The sequence below is a fragment of the Gekko japonicus genome, unplaced genomic scaffold (assembly GCF_001447785.1).
Source record: "Gekko japonicus isolate JY-2015 unplaced genomic scaffold, Gekko_japonicus_V1.1 scaffold3438, whole genome shotgun sequence".
Taxonomy (NCBI): Eukaryota; Metazoa; Chordata; class Lepidosauria; order Squamata; family Gekkonidae; genus Gekko; species Gekko japonicus.
This window is the reverse complement of record NW_015173786.1, coordinates 56,745-84,379: the sequence shown is the minus strand read 5'-3', so window position 1 is coordinate 84,379 and position 27,635 is coordinate 56,745. Positions and strand designations below refer to the sequence as shown.

At 45.3% G+C, this 27,635-nt stretch overlaps 1 protein-coding gene across 1 annotated transcript in view; it reads right to left on the bottom strand.

The window, feature by feature from the left end:
- The window catches only part of LOC107120783 (nesprin-2-like), a gene marked incomplete at its 3' end in the record, with an annotated part of 122,056 nt that overhangs the window by 64,391 nt on the left and 30,030 nt on the right, over positions 1-27,635 (bottom strand). Inside the window, exons 13-22 of the mRNA XM_015423551.1 lie at positions 26,993-27,193; positions 22,093-22,264; positions 21,431-21,543; positions 20,444-20,646; positions 19,062-19,181; positions 16,808-17,081; positions 7,048-7,167; positions 5,238-5,597; positions 1,951-2,217; positions 24-182 (exon numbers count right to left, since the gene is read on the bottom strand). Coding sequence (XP_015279037.1) covers positions 24-182; positions 1,951-2,217; positions 5,238-5,597; positions 7,048-7,167; positions 16,808-17,081; positions 19,062-19,181; positions 20,444-20,646; positions 21,431-21,543; positions 22,093-22,264; positions 26,993-27,193 — 1,989 coding nt within the window. The remainder of the gene's footprint in view (positions 1-23; positions 183-1,950; positions 2,218-5,237; positions 5,598-7,047; positions 7,168-16,807; positions 17,082-19,061; positions 19,182-20,443; positions 20,647-21,430; positions 21,544-22,092; positions 22,265-26,992; positions 27,194-27,635) is intronic.

Below are 27,635 nucleotides of genomic sequence, written 5' to 3'. Positions count from 1 at the left end.
AGTGAATCTGCTGTTTCCCATACCTCTATCTCTCCCAGTTGGTCGTTCACCAACACAACATCCAGCTCTGCAACCTGGATCTTCATGTCATTGACCTTCTGCTTCATCTCAGTGTATTTGGCAATTGCTTGGTTTTCGGGTGGAGCAAGACCTTTCTGGGAAACTCCTTCCACCACGGATCCCTGCAAACACAAAGAAGTCCTCTCAATCAACACTACTTTGTTTTTACTCACCACCAAAGTGGTTAGTCCTCAAGGTGTCATGGGTCAAGCCAGGGCTCAGGGATAGCATGGACTCCTTAGGAGAAGAGGATTCCTCAGGCAAAGAGGAGCCTCCTGTAGACCTGCCAGGGGACAGTCAGTAAACACTCCATCTTGTTGCCCTTGTCATTATCCTTTAGAATAGACACTGTCCAGCCTAAGTCCAAAATTTGGCACCAATGACCCTGCCGATAGCTACTGTTTTCCTCTGCGGGCTTTGATACATAGCATAGATTTCTTTTACCAGGTGCTGTTCTGCTGGTGTGCGTCTAGGATGGTTTTGAGCTATAGTTGTGCAATGCCCCGAGGACCCAAACAGAGGGAAGGCGAGCACAAATAATCTGACAAAAATAACAATAATGCTAATTCCCAAGCTACAGACGGAAACCACATTGTGCACTAAGCTAGATTCGAGTTCAGTAGCAGTTTGGTGTAGTGGTTAAGTGTGCGGACTCTAATCTGGGAGAACCGGGTTTGATTCCCCCACTCCTCCACTTGAACCTGGCTGGATGACCTTGGGCAACCCGTAGTTCTGATAAAAGCTGTACTTGAAAAAGAGCAGTTTCTGTCAAGAGTTCTCTCAGCCCCACCTGCCTCACAGGGTGTCTGTTGTGGGGAGGCGGAGGGAAAGGAGTTTGTAAGCCGCTCTGAGACACCTTTGGGTAGTGAAGCTGAGGGGTGACATGATTGAGGTTTATAAGATTATGCATGGGAAAGAGCAGGTAGAGAAAGAGGTACTTTTCTCCCTTTCTCACAATACAAGAACTCGTGGGCACTCAATGAAATTGCTGAGTGGTCGGGTTAGAGCAGATAAAAGGAAGTACTTCTTCACCCAAAGAGGGATTAACACTTGGAATTCACTGCCACAGGAAGTGGTGGGTGCTACAAGCATGGACGGCTTCAAAAGGGAATTAGATAAGCATATGGAGCAGAGGTCCATCAGTGGCTATTAGCCACATCTTCTTCTTCTTCTTCTTCTTCTTCTTCTTCTTCTTCTTCTTCTTCTTCTTCTTCTTCTTCTTCTTCTTCTTCTTCTTCTTCTTCTTCTTCTTCCTCCTTAGAGACCAACAGAATTTTCGGAATACGAGCTTTCGAGGGTCAAACCTCGAATCTGGCTGTTCTGCCGCAGACCAACAGGGACATGGCCAACCTCTGAAACTTCCATTATGTACTGAGCTGCACATCAAATGACACCAAGTGCAGGGCTGAGGTCAGCATACTCTGAGGTGGGACACCTGGAAGGGCCCACTGCCCCTTACCCTCCCCCCCCCCATTGCACACCGCCTCCGCTACCCGCCTGCGTGTTCTTCCCTCACTATTAAGAAAACGGCATGCAGGTAGGCGTGGGTGGTGGGAAGTCGTGAGCAAGCAGGGGAAGGCTGCAGAGTCAGGTACGCGGTACATGGGTGGGGGCAGGAAGGGAGGGCGAGCGGCGATCCCGGTGGTGGGCAGAGGAGGGTAGAGGGCTCCCTGAGCACTCTCTGCCCAGAGACCCACAAAACCTGGAACTGGGCCCCGACCAGCTGCTACAGGCAACAGTGTTCCCACATCCCATCTCTACCAGAAACCAGAGGCTTAAGACTTCTGGCGTACTGGATCAAGGGCTATGACAGCTGAAGAGCCACCAGCGATCGGTAACAGCACCTAAGAACATCCTCAATGGAGTTGTGCAACAATAGAAGATTATTACCTTGCTTTCCGGGGACTGATGGGTAGCCCGAGAGGGAACGAGGTCGGCCCCCATTACTTTCCCATTCATTAACGGCAAAGTGGTTTGAGGCGCCTCTGACCTCCCGCCCGTCGCTTGCAATTGCTTTTGATAGCCCTGCTGTCGTGGCCGAGCCTTGTCGGTAAGACGATTATCCGCCGGCGCTTGTCTGGATTTCTTTGCCCTCTTTCCACTCTGACTTGTCGAGCGCTGCAAATTGTCGCTTTCCACCAGGCTGCCTTTTAACCCCTGATAAATAGTTAAGAAGAATGTGTTCAGAAGGAGGAGGAGAGAAGGGAAACTTCTCAGGACAAAAGTTGCCAAAATGCCAATTGCTTCTTAATGGAAAGAAGTTCTATCACAGGGTGGGTGGGGGGGAGGCAGAAAAGGTCTCGGGAGAAAACCATCCCTGCTTCTCACTTGTATTGAAAGCCCCTTGCCGGGGTCACCGTAAATTAGTTACGACTTGGCGGCACTTACCTACACATTCTTTTGCCTTTTTTGGGGTTTGTTTCGCTACTTTATTATTTTATTTTATAAAGGCCAATGCTATGCTGGGGATTATTAGGAAGGGTATTGAAAACAGATCAGCCAATATCATAATGCCCCTATATAAATGAATGGTGCGACCTCATTTGGAATACTGCGTGCAGTTCTGGTCACCACACCTTAAAAAGGATATTATAGCTTTGGAAAAAGTGCAGAAAAGGGCAACTCGAATGATAAAATGGTTGGAACACTTTCCCTATGAAGAAAGGTTAAAGCGCTTAGGGCTCTTTAGCTTGGAGAAACAACGACTGAGGGGTGACATGATTGAGGTTTATAAGATTATGCATGGGATAGAGCAGGTAGAGAAAGAGGTACTTTTCTCCCTTTCTCACAATACAAGAACTCGTGGGCACTCCATGAAATTGCTGAGCAGTCGGATTAGAACCAATAAAAGGAAGTCCTTCTTCACCCAAAGAGTGATTAACACTTGGAATTCACTGCCACAGGAAGTGGTGGCGGCTACAAGCATGGATGGCTTCAAAAGGGAATTGGATAAGCATATGGAGCAGAGGTCCATCAGTGGCTATTAGCCACAAGGTATAGATAGGGGCTCTGGGGCAAGTGATGCTCTGTCTTCTTGGTGCTTGGGGGGGGGGTCAACAGTGGGAGGGCTTCTAATGTCCTGGCCCCACTGGTGGACCTCCTGATGGCACCTGGTATTTCTGGCCACTGTGTGACAAGAGTGTTGGAATGGATGGGCCTTTGGCCTGATCCAACATTGGCATCTCTTACGTTCTTATGTTTATTTTTAATACAATTTTTATGCTTTTATTTTAATCTTGTTAACAATATTAATTGTGGTAAGCCACTTTGAGTACTCTTCCAGACCGCAGCCAATAAATATACCAAGATAATTAACCCGAATACTAGGAGGGAAAGGTCTTACATTACCTCAGCTAACGGACTTAAGCCTTTGGCAGAGTCAGTGGAGATGGATCCCAGCAGTTGTTCTTCACTTATCAGCCACGACTGGGAATGTTGCGTAGTTTCCCTCGCCGTTTGATTTTTCACTCCATGGGCATTTTCCTTCAGCTGACAGCAAAATTAAAGAATTAATTCAGCAAAGTTCTGCGGAGAAGATGCTAAGGCATAAACATATCGCTCAGCCTGACAAGGCACGAGAATGAACAAAATGTGTCCTGTAAAATGTCTTCCCAATACAACACAAAACGAGTATTGGTTCAAAAGATGGAACAAAACAAATTTTTCTCCTGTTTAATATGCATAGATCAGGTTTTGATCCAAAAAGTCATCCAAGGGTGGAGGAGCAAGATTCAGGTAGTAAAATCCATCCTAATTAAATATTGCATCCATTCTCTGGTATTTACCATATCGAGAAGAATTTTAATTTTCAGTTGGTCTCCCTGAGGATTGCCAGCTTTGGTTTGGGAAATTCCTAGAGATTTTAGGGGGGGAGCGTGGAGAAGGTGGGATTTGGGGAAGGGAGAGACCTTGGGAGAGCATAATGCCTATAGAATCCACCCTACAAAGCAACCACAGAAACTGATCTTTGTAGTCTGGAGAGCAGTTTAAATTCTGGGAGATCTCTAGCCACTGCCTGGACACTGGAGAGCCTATCTCCCTGATGCAGAGAACAGTAAACTCCGGGTGCAAGCCAAAAGGTAGGACCCAAAGGGCTCTTGGCCCTTGGCTCTCAGACACAGCTCACCGCCTGGGGCTTGTGTTAGCCAGCGGGGTGAAGATCTGGACCCGACCGTGGTTTATGTAAACTGGTAGACTTGTATTTTGGAAATTTCTGTAAGCTGCTTTCAGGTTCCTCTGGGGAGCGAAGCAGCACAGAAACGCCCTAGCAAATCAGTAAATAATTTTTCTCCAGTCAGTTCCCATTGTACAGTACACACATAAAAATAATGCTAGATCTCTCCCAGTAAATACAAAGCCTGGCTAGTTGGGGGAAAAAAAGTCCTTTTACTGCTTTATCACACTAGTCTGCATATTGAGGGTTCTGCATTTTCCAAAAATAACCCCAAACCCTGTTAAAACAAGTGTAAGAACAATGGTACCGCGACATGCTGAAGAAGTCTGGAGGGAACTATAACATTCGGGTACAATCGACCTGAAGGACGTGTGAACTTTTAATTAGCCGGATTTGTAGGTTTCCAATCAAAAGCTCAGTTCTGAGCAGCCATGAATGGGCCTGAAGTGAACTTAAGCTGGATCCAAGGATAAAATATATTTCTACAGCTACACTCTGAAGGGGAAGACAGTACGTATCTCAGCAGCTGAAAGCCAGACATTTGGAATCGAGGAGGCAAATATATCAGGAAAGCAAAAGCCAATACACATCCACGTTAGAAGAAGAAGAAGAGGAGATTGGACTTAGACCCCGCCGCACTCGGTGTCTCAGAGCGGCTTACGAACTCCTTTCCCTTCCACTCCCCACAACAGACACCCTGTGAGGTAGGTGGGGCTGAGAGAGCTCTTTCTGGAACTGAGAACAGCTCTGACAGAACTATGGCTTGCCCAAGGTCATCCAGCAGCTGCAAGTGGAGGAGTGGGGGAATCAAACCCGGCTCTCCCAGATTAGAGTCCGCGCACTTAACCACTACACCGAACCGGGGAAATGGAGTGCCGATTTGGCAGCTGATCATCCAGTTGACACAAAAAATAGACACAACAGGAGCTTGGGGGAAAGGCCTGGCTCGATTTCCTTTTAATGGGGCAGGTCCAAGGATGTATCCCCAGCCCATAGCACTTACCGATCTTTCCTGCCACTCGACAAGGCCTTCTTCCAGATTGCTATCTTCAGTAGCAGCAATGGGAATATCAGAAATGACTAGTTTGTCTGTCTCCCTCGTTTTATCAATCACCTCTTGGGTCTTCGTTTTATCAGAAAATCCATTGTTTTGTTTGACCGCATCATTGTGGATACTCCAGGCCTCTTGCTCCGTCCATTCATGTTTGCTTTTGAAACGTTTTTTGGGTTGACACTGAGGCGTGTCCGTCCCATCCTTAATAAACTTCTGTTGCAACAGGGAGGGCTTCTGCTTGACAGATTCTACTAAGGCTACAATCTCCTGTAACATACGTTCCATTGGGCCAAGAGGATTTTGCTGGACCTTTCAGTGGAAACCAAAACACACAAACAAACAAAAATTGCAAGACCTCAGCAGCTGTCAATGGGACTCGCTTCCACAAAGACCCTGATGATACAGGAAGGGCGTAGACAAACTCTAGATCATAGGTTCCCAAACTTATTTGGCCTACCGCCAAAAGGCTGCTTTAGATAGGTTCTGGACTCTTCTTTCTTTATGCTGCCACCACCCCCTTATTTGTATTCAATGCCACCCAATTGCACCCACCTGGATCGTTCCAGCACCCTCAGGGGATGGTACTGCCTACTTTGGGAACCAGTGCTCTAGATAATGAAACACTTTCCTGACTGCAACGGAGAGCTGAAGAGAGATCCCAAGACCATACAATTTATATTGCATTTTCTAATGCTTAAAACTACTTTGATCCCGGTGACTGGTTGAAGCTAATGTGATCCTTTTACCTTGTATTGGTTTCTTGTATTGTATTGCATTGTTGTTGGAAGCCGCCCTGAGCCTGCTTTGCGGGGAGGGCGGGGTATAAATTTGATTATAAATAAATAACGAGAAGGGGTGTGCAAGGGGGAAAAAATGGTATTTTCCCCATTCGGGTGTTAATCATCTCCCCGTCCCAGATGCGTCTTCTTGTAAGCACACGGCCATCCATACTCCAAAGTCTATGCGCTACCTAACACAGTCAGTGCAGGGGACTGTGGGTGGCCAAGGAATCTGTGAGTTCGGGTGGTGAGAGGGCTTCTGAGGGGGTGGGGCAATGATGCAAAGGTATGTGGGTCAGTGGGTGGAAAGGGAGGCAAGAGAAGGGGGAGTTGGTGGGGGGCCGAGAAGGGGAAGGGGGCCCTGGGCACTCTCCACCCAGGGCCACCCAAAATCTGAAACCAGCCCTGGCTTTTCCTCTTCACCACATTTCCCTACCGACTTGTGGAAACTCGTGCAAGGACTTGTGTGGTGTTGGCCGGAGGTGAGGGAGAGGCAGTGTTTCTCTTTGCCTCTCTGAGGCCCCTCAGTTCTAATCAGGGCAGGAACGCACAGGAACAGAGTTCCGGCTGGCTCCCGAGTTGGCCACGCCCAGCAGGAACTCATTAGCATAATAGGCCACACCCAACAGCAGAAACTCATTACGATTGGCTACATTAGGGGTGTGTGGCCTAACATGCAAAGGAGTTCCTGCTACAAAAAAAGGCCCTGGGTTTGGACAACAAACAAGGTCAACAGAATAAGAAGCAAAAGGTGGGTGTGGCTGGATGACCACACTTCTGGTAACGTGGGGGTGCGGCCTAATGTGCTAATGAGCTGTGCTGTCAGGGGTGTGGCCCAATATGCTAACGAGTTCCTGCTATTGGGTGTGGCCTAGTATGCTAATGAGTTCCTGCTGGGCTTTTTCTACAAAAAGAGCCCTGGAACTTCTAATCCTAGGATTTATCCCATTTCCAAACCCAACTGAAAAGCTTCTCCTGACCTGCTTTTGCGCCCTGTCGGAAGGCGCCAAGACTTCCTTCAGTGTAGCCCTCAAGCGCATTGCGAGTTCCTCACAGCGCTGCCGCTCTTCGTCGTGGCCTTCCAAGAGTTTTGCCATGTTCTGGAATTCAAGGAGTTTTGAAATGTTAATGCAGTTCGGCCACACATGGAAGCATCCTCTTCTAGGTAGTGGTTGCTACAAGGGTTCAGAAAATTTGCATCCAAACTCCATGACCATGTTCCTTTACATGGGAAAACTTAATGTCCTGCAACCCCCACTAGGCTGTCTTCTGTGCCCAGGGCACAGGAGGTGGTGGTGGCTACAAGCATAGGCAGCTTCAAGAGTGGACTGGATGAACAGATGGCGCAGAAGTCCATCAGTGGCTCTTAGCCACAAGGTATAGATAGGAACTCACAGGCTGGGACAAGTGATGCTCTGTATTCTTGGTGCTTGGGGGGCCACAGTGGGAGGGCTCCTGGAGTCCTGGCCCCACTGGTGGTCCTCCTGATAGCACGTGGGTTTTGGCTGTCATATGACACAGAGTGTTGGACTGGATGTGTCAGTGGTCTGATCCAACATGGCTTCTCTTATGTTCTTATGGTTGACCTCCTGATGGCAACTAGGTTTTGTCCACTGTGTGACATAGAGTGTTGGACTGGATGGGTCAGTGGCCTGATCCAACATGGCTTCTCTTATGTTCTTATGGTTGACCTCCTGATGGCAACTAGGTTTTGGCCACTGTGTGACACAGAGTGTTGGACTGTATGGGTCAATGGCCTGATCCAACATGGCTTCTCTTATGTTCTTATGACTGACCTCCTGATGGCACCTGGGTATTTCTGGTATCTTTGGCCCCTGTGTGACAGAGTGTTGGACTGGATGGGCCATTGGCCTGATCCAACATTGGCTTCTCTTATGTTCAATGGGTGGAGCATGAGTCTCTCTGACCTCTCCTCCACTCACAGTAATGGCACGGGGAAAGTCTATTTATTAACTAAGGTATTTGCACCTCACTTTTCCATGAGATGGACTGACTCAATAAAACTAAGCCAGGGCCTTCAGTCTCAAGACTTAAGCAACGCTGTTAACGACAGAATGCTCTGGAGCTCATTAATTTATAAGGACACCACAAGTCAGAAGTGACTCAATGGCACTTGGCACACACAACGTGGCTTACGTTGTTCTCCCATCTGCCATCTTGTCCTCACAACAAAAACCTATAAAGGCAGATTAGACTGAGAGTGATTGGACAAAGGACCAATTCCAGCCCAAGCCCAATAGTCTTCGATGCCTGAGTGAGGACTTGAACCCAGGTCTCTCTGGTCTTAGCCTGACATGCCCACCACTACCCCACATTGGCTCTCATGGTGTAGTACAGAGGTTGGAACTACTCACTAGGGAGCAGAATCCCAGGGGCAATAGGCAATATACTTTTCTCCTCCCCACTCCTGGTGCTCATATGGCTAAATGAGAGCCAGTTTGGTGTAGTGGTTAAGAGCAGTGGACAAAATCTGGGAGAACAGGGTTTGATTCCCCATTCCTCCACATGCAGCCAGCTGGGTGACCTTGGGCAAGCCACAGTTCTCTCAGAGCTGTTCTCTCAAGAGCAGTTCTCAAAGAGCTCTCTCAGTCATTTTGATTTATTGCATACGGCCAATGGCTTTTACAAGTACAATACAATACAATAAAAGTTATAAAATACAGAATAGGATCTGCATTAAAACACAGGAAATAAAAATATATATGTGTCCAGCATGAAACTGGTTACAAGCTTAAAATAATACAAGATAAAATAATACAAGATAAAAACTAGAACATACAAAATAAATAAAAGGTTTGGGATAAAATTACTAAAAAGGACCTTATATACTTTAACATAGCCCTGGCTATTTAGTAAGAGAAGAATTAGTCAACTTAATTCAGATTTTCTTTGCTGCTAGGGCAAAGAGTGCAACCTTGTGCAAATACTCTGGCTCAACTTTTGCAAGTAAAGTTATAATTTTTCTGGATGTGGAGCAGGGGCCCAGTTTATCTAAGATTGTGCCAAGAAACTTCTTTCTTGGGGATAAATAGAGTGGACAATCCAGCAGGTACTGACACAGATCTTCAGGAACTGAGCCACCACATATACAAAGGCGTTCAGTTGCTGGTGTTTTGGTATACTGGCCTTCAAGCACTGCTGTTTGCATAGTTTGGAAACGGAGGGATGTAAAGGCTGAACACAAGTTAAAAGTTGTGAGTGAGCGGTTAGGCTACTGCATAAATTAGTTGGCTCTGGAGCCATCCTTCCTGAGTTAAGACAAAAATGTGTGAGCCAGAGGCTAAAAAACTGTGAGCTAGCTCACACTAATTCAGCTTAGAGGGAACACTGCCTGTTAGGTAGGTGGGGCTGAGAGAGCTCCTTCAAGAACAGCCCTTGAGAGAACAGCTCTAACAGCTCTAACAGAATTTGTGACCAAGTTCTCCCAGATTAGAGTCCGCGCTCCTAACCACGACACCAAACTGGGTCTCTATGGCCCTACTTCATTGAGAAGTAGTCTATGGTCCTACTTCACACAAGGAACAGATGAAGTGGTAAAATTATCTTTGGACTGAATCATGCAAATGGGGGGATAAACTTGGTTGTAAGAACATATAAGAACATAAGAACTTAAGAGACACCAATGTTGGATCAGGCCAAAGGCCCATCCAGTCCAACACTCTGTCACACAAAAATACCAGGTGCCATCAGGAGGTCCACCAGTGGGGCCAGGACATTAGAAGCCCTCCTACTGTTGACCCCCCCCCCCAAGCACCAAGAAGACAGAGAATCACTTGCCCCAGAGCCCCTATCTATACCTTGTGGCTAATAGCCACTGATGGACCTCTGCTCCATATGCTTATCTAATTCCCTCTTGAAGCCGTCCATGCTTGTAGCCGCCACCACTTCCTGTGGCAGTGAATTCTTTGGGTGAAGAAGTACTGCCTTTTATCCATTCTAACCCGACCGCTCAGCAATTTCATGGAGTGCCCACGAGTTCTTGTATTGTGAGAAAGGGAGAAAAGTACCTCTTTCTCTACCTGCTCTATCCCATGCATAATCTTATAAACCTCAATCGTCACCCCTCAGTTGTCGTTTCTCCAAGCTAAAGAACCCTAAGCGCTTTAACCTTTCCTCATAAGATTCCCACGAAAATAATTCCCTGTACATACACTGAACCAGCACATCAGGGTGAAGGCTAAGCTAGAATTCCCCATCCCCTGATTCTGTTTTTCTCCACCTGCATGACTTTTTAATTAAAAACACGAGAAACAATTCAAACATGCCTGTTCCCCTTTAAATCTGAAGTGATTCAATCCTGCAGCTTCACTCAATTAAGTCATATCTATATCTTTATCTCAAATGAGAAGTCACAGATCATCCCTAAGGGGGTTTCATCTAAAACATGGACAGCTAAGAACCTTCTCAACCTTCTGCTTTTCTCTCACCAGTCCTACAACCGGCTCAGTGTCAGGTTCTTCTCTTTCTCATCCTCAGAACAACCCTGCATGGTAGGTTAGGCCAAACGAGTGACTGAAGGTTACCCAGGCTGCGATCACACTTTCAGTGCACTTTCAGTGCACTTTCCAATTGGATTTCATTGTGTGAACTAGCAAAATCCAGTTTGAAAGTGGATTGTTTAGTGGGTATGACTGCAGTCCCAGTCACCTTAATAGCTGATTTGAACTCAGGTCTCCCTAACCATAGTCCACCACTCCAGCCATGACCCTGTACTAGCTCTCCCATGGTACCAACCTGCAGCTGGCTAAGGAGACTGTTGTGGAGATGTTTTAACTCCATCAGTGATTCTTCAGTAAAGGAACCTTCGGCACCATTCCCCATGGAACTGCGCTGGCTCTCTAATTCATTCAACAAACTGCTTAAGCCTTCGGCTTCCTGTAGGAGTTCAGTTGACCGAGTCTGTATCTCCGGTGAGGTGGGTTGACGATCGAGACTTAATTCCTGTGTCTGTTGCCCCAGTTCCCACAGTGCTGCCCTGACGTCCTCCTCTCTTTGCCTGTCTTGTTCCACTTGACATTGGAGTTGCTCTTGATGCCTGAAATGGTGAAGGGAGAACTCAATACCGATTTTATTTATTTATTTATTTATTTGGATTTCTATCCCGCTCTCCCCGAAGGCTCAGGGCGGCTAACAGGGCACAATGCCAGATAATAACAATAAGACAATATAAAATGTTAGATTACAAATAGACAATTAATAGACAATTAAATAGATATCATAAAAACATTTTCGGTGCTCCCCTATTCAATTCCAGATGTTAAGATTTTAAAACCAAGATGGTGTTCTCAATGGCATAGCTAGACAGTCACAGCAGTGCATATCCCACTGCCCTGCCGTCCCCTAAAAACGTCCCGTTCCCTCCAACGGTGCCCGCACCAGCAGTAGCAATATGCGGAAATTATAGGGCGTTGGTGGAATAGTGATGGTTTTAATTTAATACCTCATGTCTTTTAAGAAACAGAACTTCTGGGCTGTGTGAACAAAGACAAAAAAGAACCCTGCGGCAACTCAAAGGCTGACAGATGTACGGCAGGAAATGTTCTAGAGTTAGGGCTGCCAACAGGTCTGGAGGAGGAGTTGGTTTTTTACACCCCACCCTTCACTCGGAGTCTCAGAGCAGCTTACAATCTTCTTTCCGTTTTCAATCCCTTCGTTGCGCTTCTGAGTCGCTGTGGTGTGCTGTTTAAAATGTCCACAGCACTTCCTACAAGGCTGCATTCTTCCCCACCCTTTTTCGCCGCACGATCTTCCTCAGACGTTTTTTTTTTACGTTCTAAGGTGAGTGCTATAGCGCCCACCTTAGAACATTTTTTTTTAAAAAGTCTGAGGAAGATCATGTGGCAGAAAAGGGTGAGGAAAAAGCAGCACTGTTTGAAATGACCGTTGCGCTTCACAGAGGTTAACGGAACGAAGATCACTGCATGAACCCCTCATCCCTGTATCGCTTTACTCAAAATCGGGCCAACAACAAATAACATCCGGATTTGAATGGTAATGTGAAAAGGGCCAGGGACTTTCCCCGGGACCACCGGGTGAGTTTCACAAATGATTGCGGATTTCTACTCAGGCCCCCTTGTCCAAGAACCGCTGCATGTATATGCTCTGGTTTATAAACCTCTGTCAAGCCCTGCCTTGGTTCTTTTTCTAAAAAAAATAATAATGAAAAACTGAAAACTCCTTAGCCTTTCATTGTAAGGAAGGGAGAGGAGGGGGAAACAGACGAAGAAGGAGAGCTAGATTTGAGTCTGGAAGCACCTTAGAGACCAACAGGATTTTGAGGGGTGTAAGCTTTCGAGAGTCAAAGCTCCATTCATCAGATGGGACAGAGAGAAAGACTCTTCCTTCCTCCCAGTTCCATGTCTGCAGCTGCCACTACCACCCCAACAAGGAAACAGGACAGGGTAGAAGGAAGGTGGGAAGAGAGGAGAGAGGAGGACTGAAGACGAGATTTTCTTGAACTTGGATTACACTCCCAATCTGGAGCGGCACAGGAGCTTGTCACGCTCAGCACTGTGCCTAACGTGAGCATTACGCTCCACTGGAGTTCCTATTCCAAGCCCTGACCGTCAGCAGCATCACTTTGCGTGGGAGCTAGATCCGAAAACAAATGGTTTAAGCCTAAGAAAATCTGACTACGAAGCTGGCCGGACTTGGCTCCTTCAAGCTGTACAACAAGCTTCCTTCTAAGGTCTGTGTGTTACCTCAGGTAGTCAGTGGCCAGATCCATAGCGTGTTCCCACTGATTTCGGACGCCGGAAAGCGTTTGCTGAACAGCCAGCGCCTTGCTCCTGTCGTCGGTCTTCAAGTGTTCCCCGAGAGCCGCAACATTCTGCAGCTTCGTGTCGCCTTCATCTCTCAGCAGTACAATTTCCTGCATTATAAGAAATTGCTTGAAGGCAAACTGATTTTGTGCATTGATCCTGGTCAGTCCCCATGGTAAGGTATCCTGCCGCTCACCATAAACATTCACACAGAAATGCGTATGCCCCATCCCTTTTGTTCTGCCGCTCAATCAAGAAAGCTGAACTGTGCTCTTATAGGGCAGGGGAGGGGCTAAATATTAGCTCCTTAAATGAATTATTTGATGTATTTCACAACATGTCTAGAGGAGAAACCACAGGGTGAGCCCTTGACCTGGACGGCCCGAGCTAGACCAAGTTTGTCAGATCTTGGAAGCTAAGCAGGGTCAGCCCTGGTCAGGACTTGGATGGGAGACCACCAAGAAATACCAGGGTTGCTACACGGAGGTAGGCAATGGGAAACTACCTCTGTTTGTCTCTTGCCTTGAAAACCCTAGGTAATGAGACATCCTTAGAACATCCTGTAACTTAGTAAGTTTGGAATTGCCTGCTCTATTTCAACATCTAGTAGAGTATGTTTTTAGGATCAGGGAAAGACAATGCGCTTCTCACTAACTTTTCTTTGTTCTTCTGGTTGCTGATCTGGTGCTGTGCTAAAAGTATGTTTGTAACCTTTTTCTTCACTTTCTAATAAAATATTTTAGTCTTTGAAGCTAGTAGTATTCTCTGGACCGCATAGTCTCCCCAACTGCCCTAGGACCACACTACTTTAAGAGGGGAGTCCCAGGAGGGGGGAAGGCAAGCGGTAAAGGCACCCACTGCCAATACTCCAGGGGTCCCCCAAAGAAAGAATTAGGTCCCTGTGGTAACCAGGCGCTGAGTAGCAGGAAACCTTGAGGCCGGGCCTCAGAACTGGAAAGGGGAATTGAGAGCCCTGTTCCTTTCATTCAGTATCCCTAAATTGTGCAGGTGGTGGCAGCATGCCCTAGTGGCAGGAAGTGGAATAGCACCCTCTGGGAATTGGAGGGGGCAGGCAGAATAGGGTCTGTAAGACGGAACAGGCCTGTTCCATCACAGGTTTGCCATAAGTTGGCTGTGACTTGACAGCACTTTCTACCACCAATATGGTGAACGCAACCAATGAACACAACCTGGCTATTCAGACAGCAAAATGGAAAACTTTATCAAAGGTCATTCCTTTCACAAAACAAGCCAATAGACCAGAGGTGTCGAACTCATCTGTTATGAGGGCCAGATCTGACATAAATGTCACTTTGTCAGGCTGGGCCCATGTGTGCTATAAAATGTAATGCTGGGTACAGGAGATATCAACTTTCTCAAGGACACAAGCAAACCCAATTAATGATACTATTTTTTTACTCAAAATACAAAACATGCTTAAAACATTTACACTCTTACAGCAATTCCTTACAGTATCTCCATTATGCCCACCCTCCCACTTCCACCGCCCCTTCCACATTAGCACTGGGACAATATACAGGGACATAATGCACAGCCTGTCATTTGGCAACAAAGGTAATGGCCAGTTGCTCGCGGGCCAGATAAGAGCCCTGGACAAGCCGGTTCCAGCCCATGGGACATGTTTTTGACACCCCTGCAATAGACTATATTTTGTTGATCAGCCACTTCTCTTCTTTCGTCTCAGCAAACTAATAGCGTCTCTCATCCTTGATCCTAAGTGCCTTGAAGGACTGACTTCAATATCAGATGTGGAAATGAAAGAATCCAAGGCCTGATTCAGATTCAATTGGTAGTGGGTTGCTAAGCACTTCCTACGCTTTCTCTCTCTCCCCATTAATCGAAAGCACAGTCCACGTCCTGTGGACTGATCGTTTATTAGAACATCAGAGCATTATGGGTACACTCGACCAACTTCTTCAAGGGTGAGAGGATAGCACACGAGCGACTCTACCACGAATATGCATTTACATGTTGCCGTATGTTTTTATCTAGCTCACACTGCATTATATTTCTATTGATGTCATACCATTTCTTGCATTGTTTAACACGTCACGTGTAATACTTGTGCTTTGTTTCAGATTTCTGCATTTCTAGCCCTATTGTTTATTAGATGATAAAGATTCGAGTCTTGTAGCACCTCAAAGAACAAGATTTTACAGGGTATGAAATTTTGAGAGTTTAAGCTCCTTTGTCATAGCTTTGACTCTCAAAAACTTGGTGGTGGTGGTGGTGGTAGAACATACCATTGAGTCACAGCTGATTTCTGGTGACCCTGTGGAGTTTTCAAGGCCATTGACATTCAGAGGTGGTTTCCTATTGCCTGCCTCCACATCACAGCCCTGGTATTTCTTGGAGGTCTCTCATCCAACTACTAGCCAGGGACAACTTAGCTTCTGGGAGCTGATGAGATCTGGCTAGCCTGGGTTATTCAGTTCTGGGCTAAAACTAGAGGTGGGCACATAATGGGAAAATGCGGTTCGGCTTGTGGTGCGTGGGCAAACCACAAACCAAAAACACGAACCAAACCAGGAAGTTTGTTTGCAAACCGAACCAGTTCGTGGCCCCACAAACCCCACTGAAAGGGGTCCCCTTTCAACTGGGTTTGCCGAAAGCCCCAAAAAACAGCTGAGCAGCGGTGAGCAGGTTGCTCCCTGCCGTACAGCTGTTTCAGGCTGTCTTCTGCGGTCTTTTAAATTTTGAAGGGACTGCAGAAGAGTCTGAAAAACAGCTGTGTGGTGGAGAGGCACGCCCCACTGCTCAGCTGCTTTGGGATGGCAGAAGAGAGCCTGAAAAAAACAGCTGTGTAGTGGGCAGTGCCTCCCCGCCACACAGCTGTTTTTGGCTGTCTTCTGCAGTCCCTTTAAAGTTTAAAGGGACTGCACAAGACAGTTTGAAACAACTGAGTGGCGAGGAGTGCCTCCCCACTGCTCAGCTGTTTTCCCAGCTTTCACTGGGAATAGAAAACAGGGTTTTAAAGTCCCTTTAAACCCCTGCTATCTGCTCCATCCACAAACCACCACGAACAGCCATGAACGGCTTTAAAACTTTGCGGAAATCTGTCACGTCAGACCCATCATGAGCTTTTGTTCACAAACCAAGAACAGGGCAAAATTCATGATGAATTCGTGGTTCAGTCTGTGCCCATCCCTAGCTAAAACTTATACTCTGGGAAATCTTGTTGGTCTTTAAGGTGCTAATGGACTCAAATCCGGCTCTTCTACTACAGACCAAAACGATTACCGACCTAAAATTCTTTATTAATTTTTTACTAACAGAATTGTCATCCTATTGGCCCTGACCCTGGATGGCCCAGGATGGCCCTGAACTCATCACATCTCAGAAGTTAAGCAGGGTTGGCCCTGGTTAGCACTAGGATGGGAGACCATCAAGGAAGTCCAGAGTTGCTCCGCAGAGGCAGGCAATGACAAACCATCTCTGGTTGTCTCTTGCCTTGAAAACGCTGTGAAGTCACCATAACTAGGCTGTGATTTGACTGAACTTTCAACCAGCCTCATCCTATTGATTGTACTGGCATACATTATGTAATCCACCCTGAATCTCAGTGTGACAGAAAAGGACTATAAATAGCAGTCAGAGCAAGAAGCAGCCAGGCAAGCTGCAGAGCCCGACCCCCAGTCCAAAACAGTCCAGTGGCACCTTTAAGGCCAAGTTTTATTCAGGTAAAAGCTCTCCCTCCTCTGCGAGGACAGATCTGCACTCCCCCCCCCCCAATAGCTAGTAATCCAAAACAGTCCAGTGGAGCCTGAACGGTGGGTGTTGCCTTCTGACACACTTCCGGTGATGTCAGGGGGTGTGGCAAATGCAAACAAGTTATGCTAATGAGTTATGCGAATGAGCCCCTGCACCTCTTCTTCTACAAATTGACCCCAGCACTAGTAAATAAAAGTAAATGTTCCAGTACCTTTATCTGTCTCACTTTTTCTTCCAATGGCATCTTGGCTTCCTCATACATCAGCTCAGAGATGGAATCTTTCACTCTTTGCACCCATGAGAGTGTGCTCTGGGCAAGTTCTTCAAAGTTCTTTTCTTCCACAGAAAGTGCCTGAGAAACCCCAAGGTTTTTACGTACGTGGCTGAGCAACGTCTTGTACCGGTCAACCAGCTCTGTTGATTCCAGCACCACTTCATCGCTTGAAAAGCCAGACTGCCTCAAAGAACTTGCCAACCAAGCCAAAGAATCAAATGGCTCCCTGAGGGAAAAGCAAACAAACAATAAATACAATTCAAGATCATACCATTTATTCATTTGCTGTTGTGACGGAATTGAAAATCTGGGACCAGCAGAAAGTAAACACAGAACACTGCCATTGTTCCCTCTAAGCTGAGTTAGTGTGAGCTAGTTCACAGTTTTTTAGCCTCCGGCTCACACGTATTTGTCTTTGCTCAGGAAGGATGGCTCCAGAGCAAGCTAATTTATGCAGCAGCCAAATCGCTCGCTCACAGCTTTAATGCCAGTAGCTCACAAAGTAGAATTTTTGCTCACAAGACTCCACAGCTTAGAGGGAGCATTGAACACTGCTGAGTCACATGACTGAGTGGGGGGTGGCATTTAGCTTGGAACCCTCAGTGATTGGCATTTAATGGACCAGTCAGTTTGGAATTGGCAGTTGGAAAGAAGCCGTTAGTGAGTGGGACGGAGAGCTAAGTTGGTCAGCTAACTGAAGGAGCTCCAGCTCAGTAGCTCTGCGTGTGGACAGCCAAATAACAGTTAAACAGATAACTGGGGCTGGAATAACCTGGTTTAGTGAGTTCCTCAGAAGGAAAGGGACAGTGACCAGACGGTTAAAAGCTAAACACAACAGTGTCATACGCAAATGATACATCACTTCTTAAGGGATCTGAGAGAAGTGGTTCAGGGAGGGCTGAGGAAGCGGTCTGGACCGAGTCAGGACAACTGGTTGGTGGCCAGTTGGGCTCAAGAGGGGCTATAGTATAGGGCCTATAGTACCAAAGCCAAAAGTTAACCATTTAGATTTTAAGACTCCCAGGAGAGTTTACCATTCCTGCCACTCCTAGTTATGCCTGCCTTTATTTATTTATTTTTAATCTTTTTGTTAATTTTTAATACTTTACAAGCATGAGAATACGTATCGAAGGATAGGTGCACATCTTTTACGATTCATAATGACAAAATGGTTTCTTTTTTAGTAATATGTATCTGTACAAACATTAACAAACACTACTAAACAGGTCATGAACTAAATTCTAAGTGACAACAGCTTAAAGTATGTTGGTGGGTTTGAAATATGAAGTCTAATAGATACTGCAAAAATTCACGATTAATCATTAAAGATTTAAATTCATAATAGTACTAGGTGTCAAGAGAGTGGAGCAAGTATTATGTGTGCAAGAGAGTGAGATATACTGGGTTATGCGGTTGGCATTCATTTGTTAGGACGTAGTCAAAGAATGGAAGCCATTTCTCACTAAAATTAGATGATTTGGGATAGATTTCAGATTGCTGCAATCGGTCAGTAATCTTCTCCATAATGTAATGATCCCAGATTTTATTGAACCAATTTTTGGAAGTTGGAGCATTTGGAGATTTCCAGGTTGATGCAATTAGAGACTTTGCGGCAACTAATAGGCTGCGTATAAGATCTGCCTTTATAATAAGAAAGCTTCAATAACGATTTTTTAATTTACACTGAAATTACCACTTCAAATATTCAACCACCCAATGTGAGGTTTCAATCATCGTATTTTTATCCCACCCTTCCTCCAAGGAACTGAGGGTGGCATACGTGGTTCTCCCTTCACCCATTTGGTCATCATGACAACATTGTGAGGTAGATTTATGGCCTGGGACCCACATATCTAAAGGCCCCATCTCTCCCCATATGTCCTCATGCTCCAGCTATGGTCTTCAGTTTGCCACTTTCAAGGTATCCCCTCGTTAAAGGCAGCCCACCAGACATCAACAAAGGGCCATGCTCCTTCTGTGGTTCTTCCCACTTTATGGAACAAACTTCCAGGTAGATGAGTGGGAGAGCTATCCTTGGAAACTTTTAAGCGGCTCTGTTTTGTCACCAGCATGGGGAATGACACATGACGTCTGAGTATGTGCTTGCACCTTCCATGAGCATAAAAGGGGAAATCACTTACTACACTTACACTGGAACTGTCTCCAAAGCAGAACACAAAGGGCATCTATAACAAAAACAGGGTACCTCTGTTTTAGCAGGATCTGGTAAAAATGTTCAAGTTCTGGGTTATCCTTTTGGCCCTCTTGCCCTTTCTCTTCCTGAAGACTTAGCCATTCTTCTAGAGCACTGAAGTCTTCTTCTAGCCTAAAAAGAGGAACGCAAACATAGATGCAACATTTTACTGAGCATTCTTATACAGCTGCAAAAACCTCTGGCAAATAGCAATTCGATGCAAAAGCGACGAAAAACCATTCCCAGGAGTTCTAACAAATCATTGCAAGGAGTTTGGCACCACAACTGGGAAAGCGTGGTTTCAGGCAGGAGAATACTAATGCTTGCGGAATCACTACACATACACGACCACGTGAAGCTTTTACTAGTCCTGTGCACATGTTCCATTGAATGTTCATACATCTGCCATGTACATGTAGACATCTGCTGGTTAGGATGAGCCGATACATGTTTGTTTTAAAAATAAAACCAGGGGACCGGTAGCTGGAGGTTTAATTTGTGTGTTCCCCCTTACATGTGCCGAATGTAATGGAAAAATTACTCAGCGTGTGCACAGAGTAAAGCAATAGCTCCTCCGTGTATAGCCCCTTCCTGCACTGACCAAATGCATGGACAGTGGGAGTGGGCATGAGAGCACTGACAGTCAACCCTTGGATCCAAATGACCACTGGCTCAAGAGGGTGGCAGAGGAAGGGTTCACATGTACATCATGTCCCCATAATCAAGGATGCTGCTTTCCAAACATGCCTGATCACAAGGAGGGAGCGGATGACAGATATCTCCTCCATGCATAGGTGTGACGCTCACAAGCTGCTGATAGTGCAGAGGAGCCGCTCACATCTGCTCCTAATTACCACGCAAGGGGTTGTCCGTGAAGGCCTAATGTCTATATTGTACAAGGATTATATGAGCATTCATTGCCATGCTTGTGCAGGGCTATCGAGTCTCACCATTGGTCTATCAAGTTCAGTATGGTTTATTGTGAATGGCAGAGGTTCGGCATGATGCCCTCCCATTGTTGTCCCCCAAGCACTAAGAATACAGAGAATCATTGCCCCAGATATAGTGTTCCATCTACCTAGTGTTCATAAGAACATAAGAGAAGCCATGTTGGATCAAGCCAATGGCCTGATCCAGTCCAACACTCTGTGTCACACAGTGGCCAAAACCCAGATGCCATCGGGAGGTCCACCAGCAGGGCTAGAACTCCAGAAGCCCTCCCACTGTGGCCCCTCAAGCACCAAGAATACAGAGCATCACTGCCCAAGACAGAGTGCCCCATCTATACTTTGTGGCTAAGAGCCGCAGATGGACCTCTGCTCCATGTGGTATACTGGTCCCTATAGGAAGATATTCTTTGGAAATGTGGTACTAGATCACAAAAGTCTTCTCACCTGGCAAATTGCTGCAAAGTTGCTTGGAGCTCTTTTTCTCGCGCCTGACATTTGGAAGTCAGTCTTTGCACCTCTGCTTCTTGGTCTCTCACCCAGATGCTCAGTTGATTGACGGTGGCCTTGGTCAGGTAGTTCTTCACCTTGCTCAGAAGAGTTTCCACTTCATGGATGTCATCGCCTTTGCCTTCAAAAGCAAGGAAGCTCTGGACAGAAACCACAAATGACCATATATCAATGATGCATCTAAACTCAGTGTCGTGACCGAAAAGGGAGCAATTTGAGGCATGAGATGGCAGAACGGTTACCACACAAGGGGTTGTCTGTGAAGGCCTAATGTCTATATTGTACAAGGATTGTATGAGCATTCACTGCCATGCTTGTGCAGGGCTATCGAGTCTCACCATTTCTTAACTGTGTGCCTATCATCCTGTTTATTCTGGCTGGGAGGGGGGAGTCTGTGAGCATGTGAGAGTGTGGGTGCGGAGACTGCTTTGCTGAGAATAGCGATAGCTTGTAACTGCACCTATGCAGGGCTTCCCTTCAATGGAAAGAATGGGAAGAACGCATGCTTTGACCTTGGGTACCAGACACTGCTAGATAATCTATCCCTATGCTTGCAGGTGCTGGGGGAGGGCTAACGGTACACAGTAGATTTTGGCGGGCTAGATGTATTGGTGTGATTGGACTGGTCACAAGGGTGTGTGTGTGTGTGTTTGAATTATGTAAAATACCAGAACTGGCGCCAAGCGAGTAAATTCTGACACAGATCGTCTTTGCTTGAAACATCTTCATCTCTCAATAAACAAATCACTGCCAAGAGAGTGTTGTTGGGAGTAGGTTTGTTCAAGAACTTGACAATACCAGGGGTTGAACCTGTGACCTTCTGCATGCAAAGCAGATGCTGTACCATGGAGTCACAGCTCCTCACATTTCAGATGTTTGGGGACCACTGCTCTAGAAGACGCAGTTCCAAATCACAGGCCTTACCCTCAGCTGTTCAAGCTTCTCTTCTAATAGCGCTTTTGTTTCCAGGGGATCAAAGCACTCCTTCAGAGACATCCATGTTCCACTGAACCAGTCATTAAAATCCTTACACAGATCTGCAGAAAGATTTTGAAAAAAAGGAAAAGCAACCTGTAACTCTGCAATGAAAAGGGCTAAAGATATTTTTTTAACAATTGAAAGCTGGTAATTAATAGCAAAAATGAAACAAGGAGATGATTGCCGCTTTGAAGTTCAAACCACTGCACTTCCAAATTGAGATCATCTGCCCTGACCTGGATAATAGCCCAGGCAAGCCCGATCTCGTCAGATCTCGAAAGCTAAGCAGGGTCAATTCTGGCAAGTACTCAGAAGGGAAACCTACAAGGGATACCAGGGCCAGGACTCAAAGGCAGGTTATATCAAGCCACCTCTCTGAAATGTCCTAGCCCCACTAGGGGTCGCCAGAATTCACCATGACTTCCAGGCTCGCAAGCACACACAGGTACACACACACACAAATACTCACCCCCTCCCAAAAAGCAACCCAAATTGAGATGATCCAATAAAGATTCATTTTAAACGTTGTGTTATTAGTTAAACAGGCAGTTTGTGAAGAGGTGCTTTACGCGTGGGAGGTCTAGCAGTAAAATGATGTTCCCACTTACAGTTCAAGAGAGTGGAAAAATGATCCTGGAAAATTTGCTTCTTTGAATTAAATAAGTCAGTAACACTTTTAAGCTGCTTGTTTAATTCGATCACGTCTGGGTTCAAACAGCCTGTCTTTTGCTGGAGCGATGTCACATGGTGCTTTTGTTGAAGAATCTTTTGATGTAGTTCCTAATTTTTTCCCAAAAAACAATAGAAGTGGAACAATGTTACTTGTTAACAGAAAGCAAATATGAAGATAAATGTTTGCGAGCATGAGCTTGTTTGGAGGTTCTAGCAGGGGAGCGCAGCTATCATATACCCTTGACCGAAGAACGGTACACTCCTTCTATCTGGGATGGTCGTCCTCTTCCACCGAGCGCGCAGCTTCGGGAGGGACGCACATGGAGCGGTGAGGGAGGTAGGGAACACCCGCCTAGCCAGCCAGATCAGCCGAATCAACCCTGGCGATCAATGGGGTGACAGATGTCGCAGCCAGATCGCCCTCATATAAAACTGCATATTTGAAATTTTGTGTTGATAAGCTTTGTTTTGGTCAAGTTTAATGGATAATTTGACTGTAATTGGAAATGAATTTTAGTGTTGGTAATGGAAGTAATAATCATTAGGATTAAATGAAGTGTTATATAGCTTATTTTGGGGGTGAGGAAATTATGCTTTGTTATGTTTTTCAGTGCAGTGAGAAGGGTTGTAATAAATTAAGTGTTGGAGGTATGATTGGAGAGTATAAAATCTGTGTACTTGAAATTTTGATTTGACAATTTTAAATGTAAAGTTATGGTTTATGATTGAGATTTTGTCTATAACAGTATAAACGTTTTGGTATATATGGTTGGGAAGGGAAGTAATAACTCTGCTGAGGCTGGGGAATTAATGGGTGTAAGGTTAAATTAGTGTTGGAGAATAGGGATATATAGGAATTTTGTTACTTTGGTTATGATCATATTATTATAAGTTGAAAATGGAAATTAGTGGTGGTAATCCTGTAATATTAAATGATATGAGACTTGATAGATATGATTCTCTTATAGGCCTCCATGACTAGAGTCTTCTAATGAGGTATGCGATCAGAATGATTTCCTTATATAGGATAGAAAAACTGGAAGAAATTAATATGAGTGATCAATAGAAAAACAGCAGATGATTTGATAAAAAGGTGTTCTGATGCTCAGATATGAAAAGGGAGCAACGAAAAGTGGACAGGATAATTGGTTTAAAATAAGTTGTGAGAACAATGAGTGTTATCATGTGAGAGCTAAGACTAGAGAGAAGCTAGAATTGGATTCTGTATAATGAAAATATCTTTTGGTCAATGTGATGTATCGAGAAAGGATATGTTTGTTGTGATTTATGTGTCTATAAAGCATAAAAACTCAATAAATATATTTTAAAAAAAGATAAATGTTTGCGCATTTAACAAAAGCCTATATGAAACGTTATTATTTGCTATTGGTATAACCCCGGCCTTGTATAGTTACCAACTTCAAAACTGACTCCTCCACTGTTGGCTTACCTGTCCAGTGCTTCAGCATTTTTGGCATATGGTGCTGAAGACAATTTATACGATTACTCAGATCCAAATAGATGATACACCTGAACATCTACTTCTGGGATTACTTCCGAATGATGATTTAACCAATATGGAAACAAGTGATTATTGGTATTTTACTGGCAGCTGCTCTCAATGGAAATCACCTTCAGCCCCATCTGTTTCGGCTTGGCATTCCAGACTTTGGGAACAATATGTTTTGGCTAAATTAACTTTTAATTTTAATCATTTGTCTTCACCAGCAACAGTTTCCAAGTTTAAAAAAACTTGGTCCCCTATTTTAAATTATTTGGCAAAGAACAGAGAGATTCCAAAAGAACTTTATACTTGTTATATATAATTTAAGGCCCTTTTCTTTGTTCTGTTCTTTTTTGTTTGTTTTACTGGTGTTGCTGTACCATTATTTCAATTTTTAATTTCTGAATGTAATAAAAATTTAAAAAAAACAACACTGACTAATTTCAGAACACTCATCAAAGCAGTTAAACTAAAATGTTCTCTAGTTTTTACTCAATTGTAGCAGTGTGATCTGCTTTTTATTCCTCATTTCAAGGATCTAATCCTTGTTTGTTTATTTCAGAAACGCTTACGGAGAAGAACAGACGCACTATAACTGTAAAATGCAAAGTCAATTTAATACATTCCCAAGGATGGTACACCCTAATAAAAGTATTGAGCAGCCTGAATAGTCCAGACTAACTCAAGCTTGTCAGATCTCGGAAGTTAAACAGGGTCCACCCTAGTTAGTACTTGGATAGGAGACCACCAAGGAAGTCAAGAGTTGCTACGCAAAAGCAGGCAATTGCAAAACCGTCTCTGCTAGTCTCACTCCTTGAAAACTCCACGAGGGGGGGTCAGCCATAAGTTGGTTGAGACTTGATGACACTCATTATTATTAATGTTCGGGCACAAGTTAGGGATGGGCATGAACTGGAAAAATGTGGTTCAGTTCATGGTTCGTGAGGCGCCCCATTCGCAAACCAGACTGTTATGATTTTTTAGCTGGCCACCCAAAGTGCTTTCTGGGGAAATAACAGCCTGTCACGAACCGGCCAAAATTCATCATGAATTTTAGTTCATAAGTCAGTTTGTGCCCATCCCTAAACACAAGTATGACACCATATCAGCATCCACCTTAACCATGGTAAGAATTATATCAGCATCCACCTTAACCATGGTCTGTTTGGCCTTGGCTGGAAAGATAGTTTCAATAGGGCATCCATGCTGGTCTGCAATAGAAGACTTTGATTCGAGTCCAATAGCGCCTTAGAGACCAACGATATTTTGGGAGTATCAAAGCTCCCTTCAGCAGATACCTTAACCATGGTTAACACTTAACAGCCAAAGTTTGCTCTTCACCACTTTTTAAATTTATTCTATTTATCTAGAATCATAGAATTGGAAGGTACCTCCAGGGTCATCTAGTCCAACCCCCTGCACAATGCAGGAAATTCACAAATACCTCCCCCTCCACACCCGCAGTGACCGCTGTTCCATGCCCAAAAGATGACAAAAAAACCTCCAGGATTGCTTCCTGACCCCAAAGTGGCAATCAGCATTTCCCTGGGCATGTAAAAAAGGGCCACAAGAACTAAGCACTGAGGCAACCCATCCTGCCCTCCTCCCTCTCATGATCTGCCTAAATTCACAGAATCCACATTGCTGTCAGATGGCCACCTAGCCTCTGTTTGAAAACCTCCAAAAAAGGAGAGCCCACCACTTCCGGAGGCAGCCTGTTCCACTGAGGAACTGCTCTGTCAGGAGGTTCTTCCTAATGTTTAGCTCTTCTGATTTAATTTCAATCTGTTGATTCTTGTCTGACCTTCTGAGGTAACCGAAAACAAGTCCACACCATTCTCTAAATGGCAACCCTTCAAGTACTTGAAGATGGTTATTGTATCACCTCTTAATAGTCTCCTCTCCAGGCTAAACATACCCAGCTCCTTCTATTTATGTTATTTATAGTACACCTTTCTCACTTGGACTCAAGGTATTTTGAAGGTATTCAGAGCTGATTTAAAAAACCTAGTGTGTTCAGGCTGGTGCTGACCCACCTTTAACCATGGAAAAAGCCAAAGGAGAAGAGTGGGTTTCTATATCCCGCTTTCCTCTACCCTAAGGAGACTCAAAGAGGCTTAAAATCTCCTTCCCCTCCTCTCCCCACAACAGGCGCCTTGTGAGGCAGGTGGGGTTGAGAGAGTTTCAACGGCAATACGGCTGAGCTAAAAGGGGATCTTGACCTGGCCAAGACGCAGATTGGAATGACTGAATCGCTTCTGAAAGCTTTGTCTCCCTCTAACACCCTGGAGATCTTTACTAAATTGGAGGTACGCCAAGCTGGCAGGGAAAAGAAAACCTCCTGGGCTCCTTCTGTCCTTGTCAATGGCATTTCCCCCTCCCTACTGGCCACCCTCAATGCCTTGTTTGGAGCTGGCTAACTCTAATACAGGCAGGCTGGTGCAGATGTAAGCCATGGGGGAATTTCACAAGCCCTTTTAAAGCCGTTTTTAAGCCGTTATTGTACCGTCTTGAAGTAAACCGGTACAGGGCTGCCATTTCACACAGCCTTTCCCCTACCGGCAAGGAGCCGTCTCTGAAGCGGTTTGGCATTTCAGAAGCACCGCTTTGTTTTTCTGCCCTTTTTCATCTGCGCGGGCGATCTCTGCCCCCCCTTTTTTGAACATTCATTTTAGAGTGCTATACTGCTATAGCGCTATAACACAACACCAAAACAGTGCAATAGCAACCCCATTGGAATGCCTGGATTCCACTGGGATACATGAGATGGCTACATCTGCCACCTGACTCACAGTGGGCATGGAAGGGTTAGCAACATCTGTCACACCAATCACTGATGCCCTGATTTCCCGCTTGAAGCCTGTATCCAATGAGGTACTTGTTTCCCAGTGGAGTCCAGGTCTTCCAGTGGGGTCGTTATTGCACTGTTTTGGTGTTGTGTTATAGCGCTATAGCAGTATAGCACTCTAAAATGAATGTTCAAAAAAGGGGGGGCAGAGATCGCCCGCGCAGATGAAAAAGGGCAGAAAAACAAAGCGGTGCTTCTGAAATGCCAAACCGCTTCAGAGACGGCTCCTTGCCGGTAGGGGAAAGGCTGTGTGAAATGGCAGCCCTGTACCGGTTTACTTCAAGACGGTACAATAACGGCTTAAAAACGGCTTTAAAAGGGCTTGTGAAATTCCCCCATGGCTTACATCTGCACCAGCCTGCCTGTATTAGAGTTAGCCAGCTCCAAACAAGGCATTGAGGGTGGCCAATAGGGAGGGAGAAATGCCATTGACAAGGACAGAAGGAGCCCAGGAGGTTTTCTTTTCCCTGCCAGCTTGGCGTACCTCCAATTTAGTAAAGATCTCCAGGGTGTTAGAGGGAGACAAAGCTTTCAGAAGCGATTCAGTCATTCCAATCTGCGTCTTGGCCAGGTCAAGATCCCCTTTTAGCTCAGCCGTATTGCCGTTGAGTTCAGCGGGTATTGACTTGTTTGGTAAGTGCTTTCTTATTAGCTCCATTTTGTTCAAAAGAGAAGATTTGATGACCTGAGAATGCAAAGCAGAGAGACAGGGGTCAGGAGTCCTGTCAGCTTATTTTCTTACATTAACTTCACAAAATGAAAGTTAGGAGTACTTCTAGCTTTTTTTTTTGGTACTTCTTTCCTTTCAGGGAATTACAGTTTCCTTCTGGTTCCGAGGGCCTCTTCCCTCATTACTTTTTTTAAGGTGTACATTTAAACTCTCTTAAGGATGAAACTAGGGATTCTGGAGGACAAAGAGCTCCTGCCGAAAGTGGAGCCCATGTATCTAAGAGGGGACATGAAAGAGGTCTATAAAATTCTCATTCGCAGGGAGGGTGGGGTAGAAATATAATACATAAATAAATAAATAAATAAATAATTATGCACAGGGTGGAAAGAGTTGACAACTTTTTCTCCCTCTCTCAAAGTACTCAAATTCAAGGGCCTCCAATGAAGCTGATGGGCAG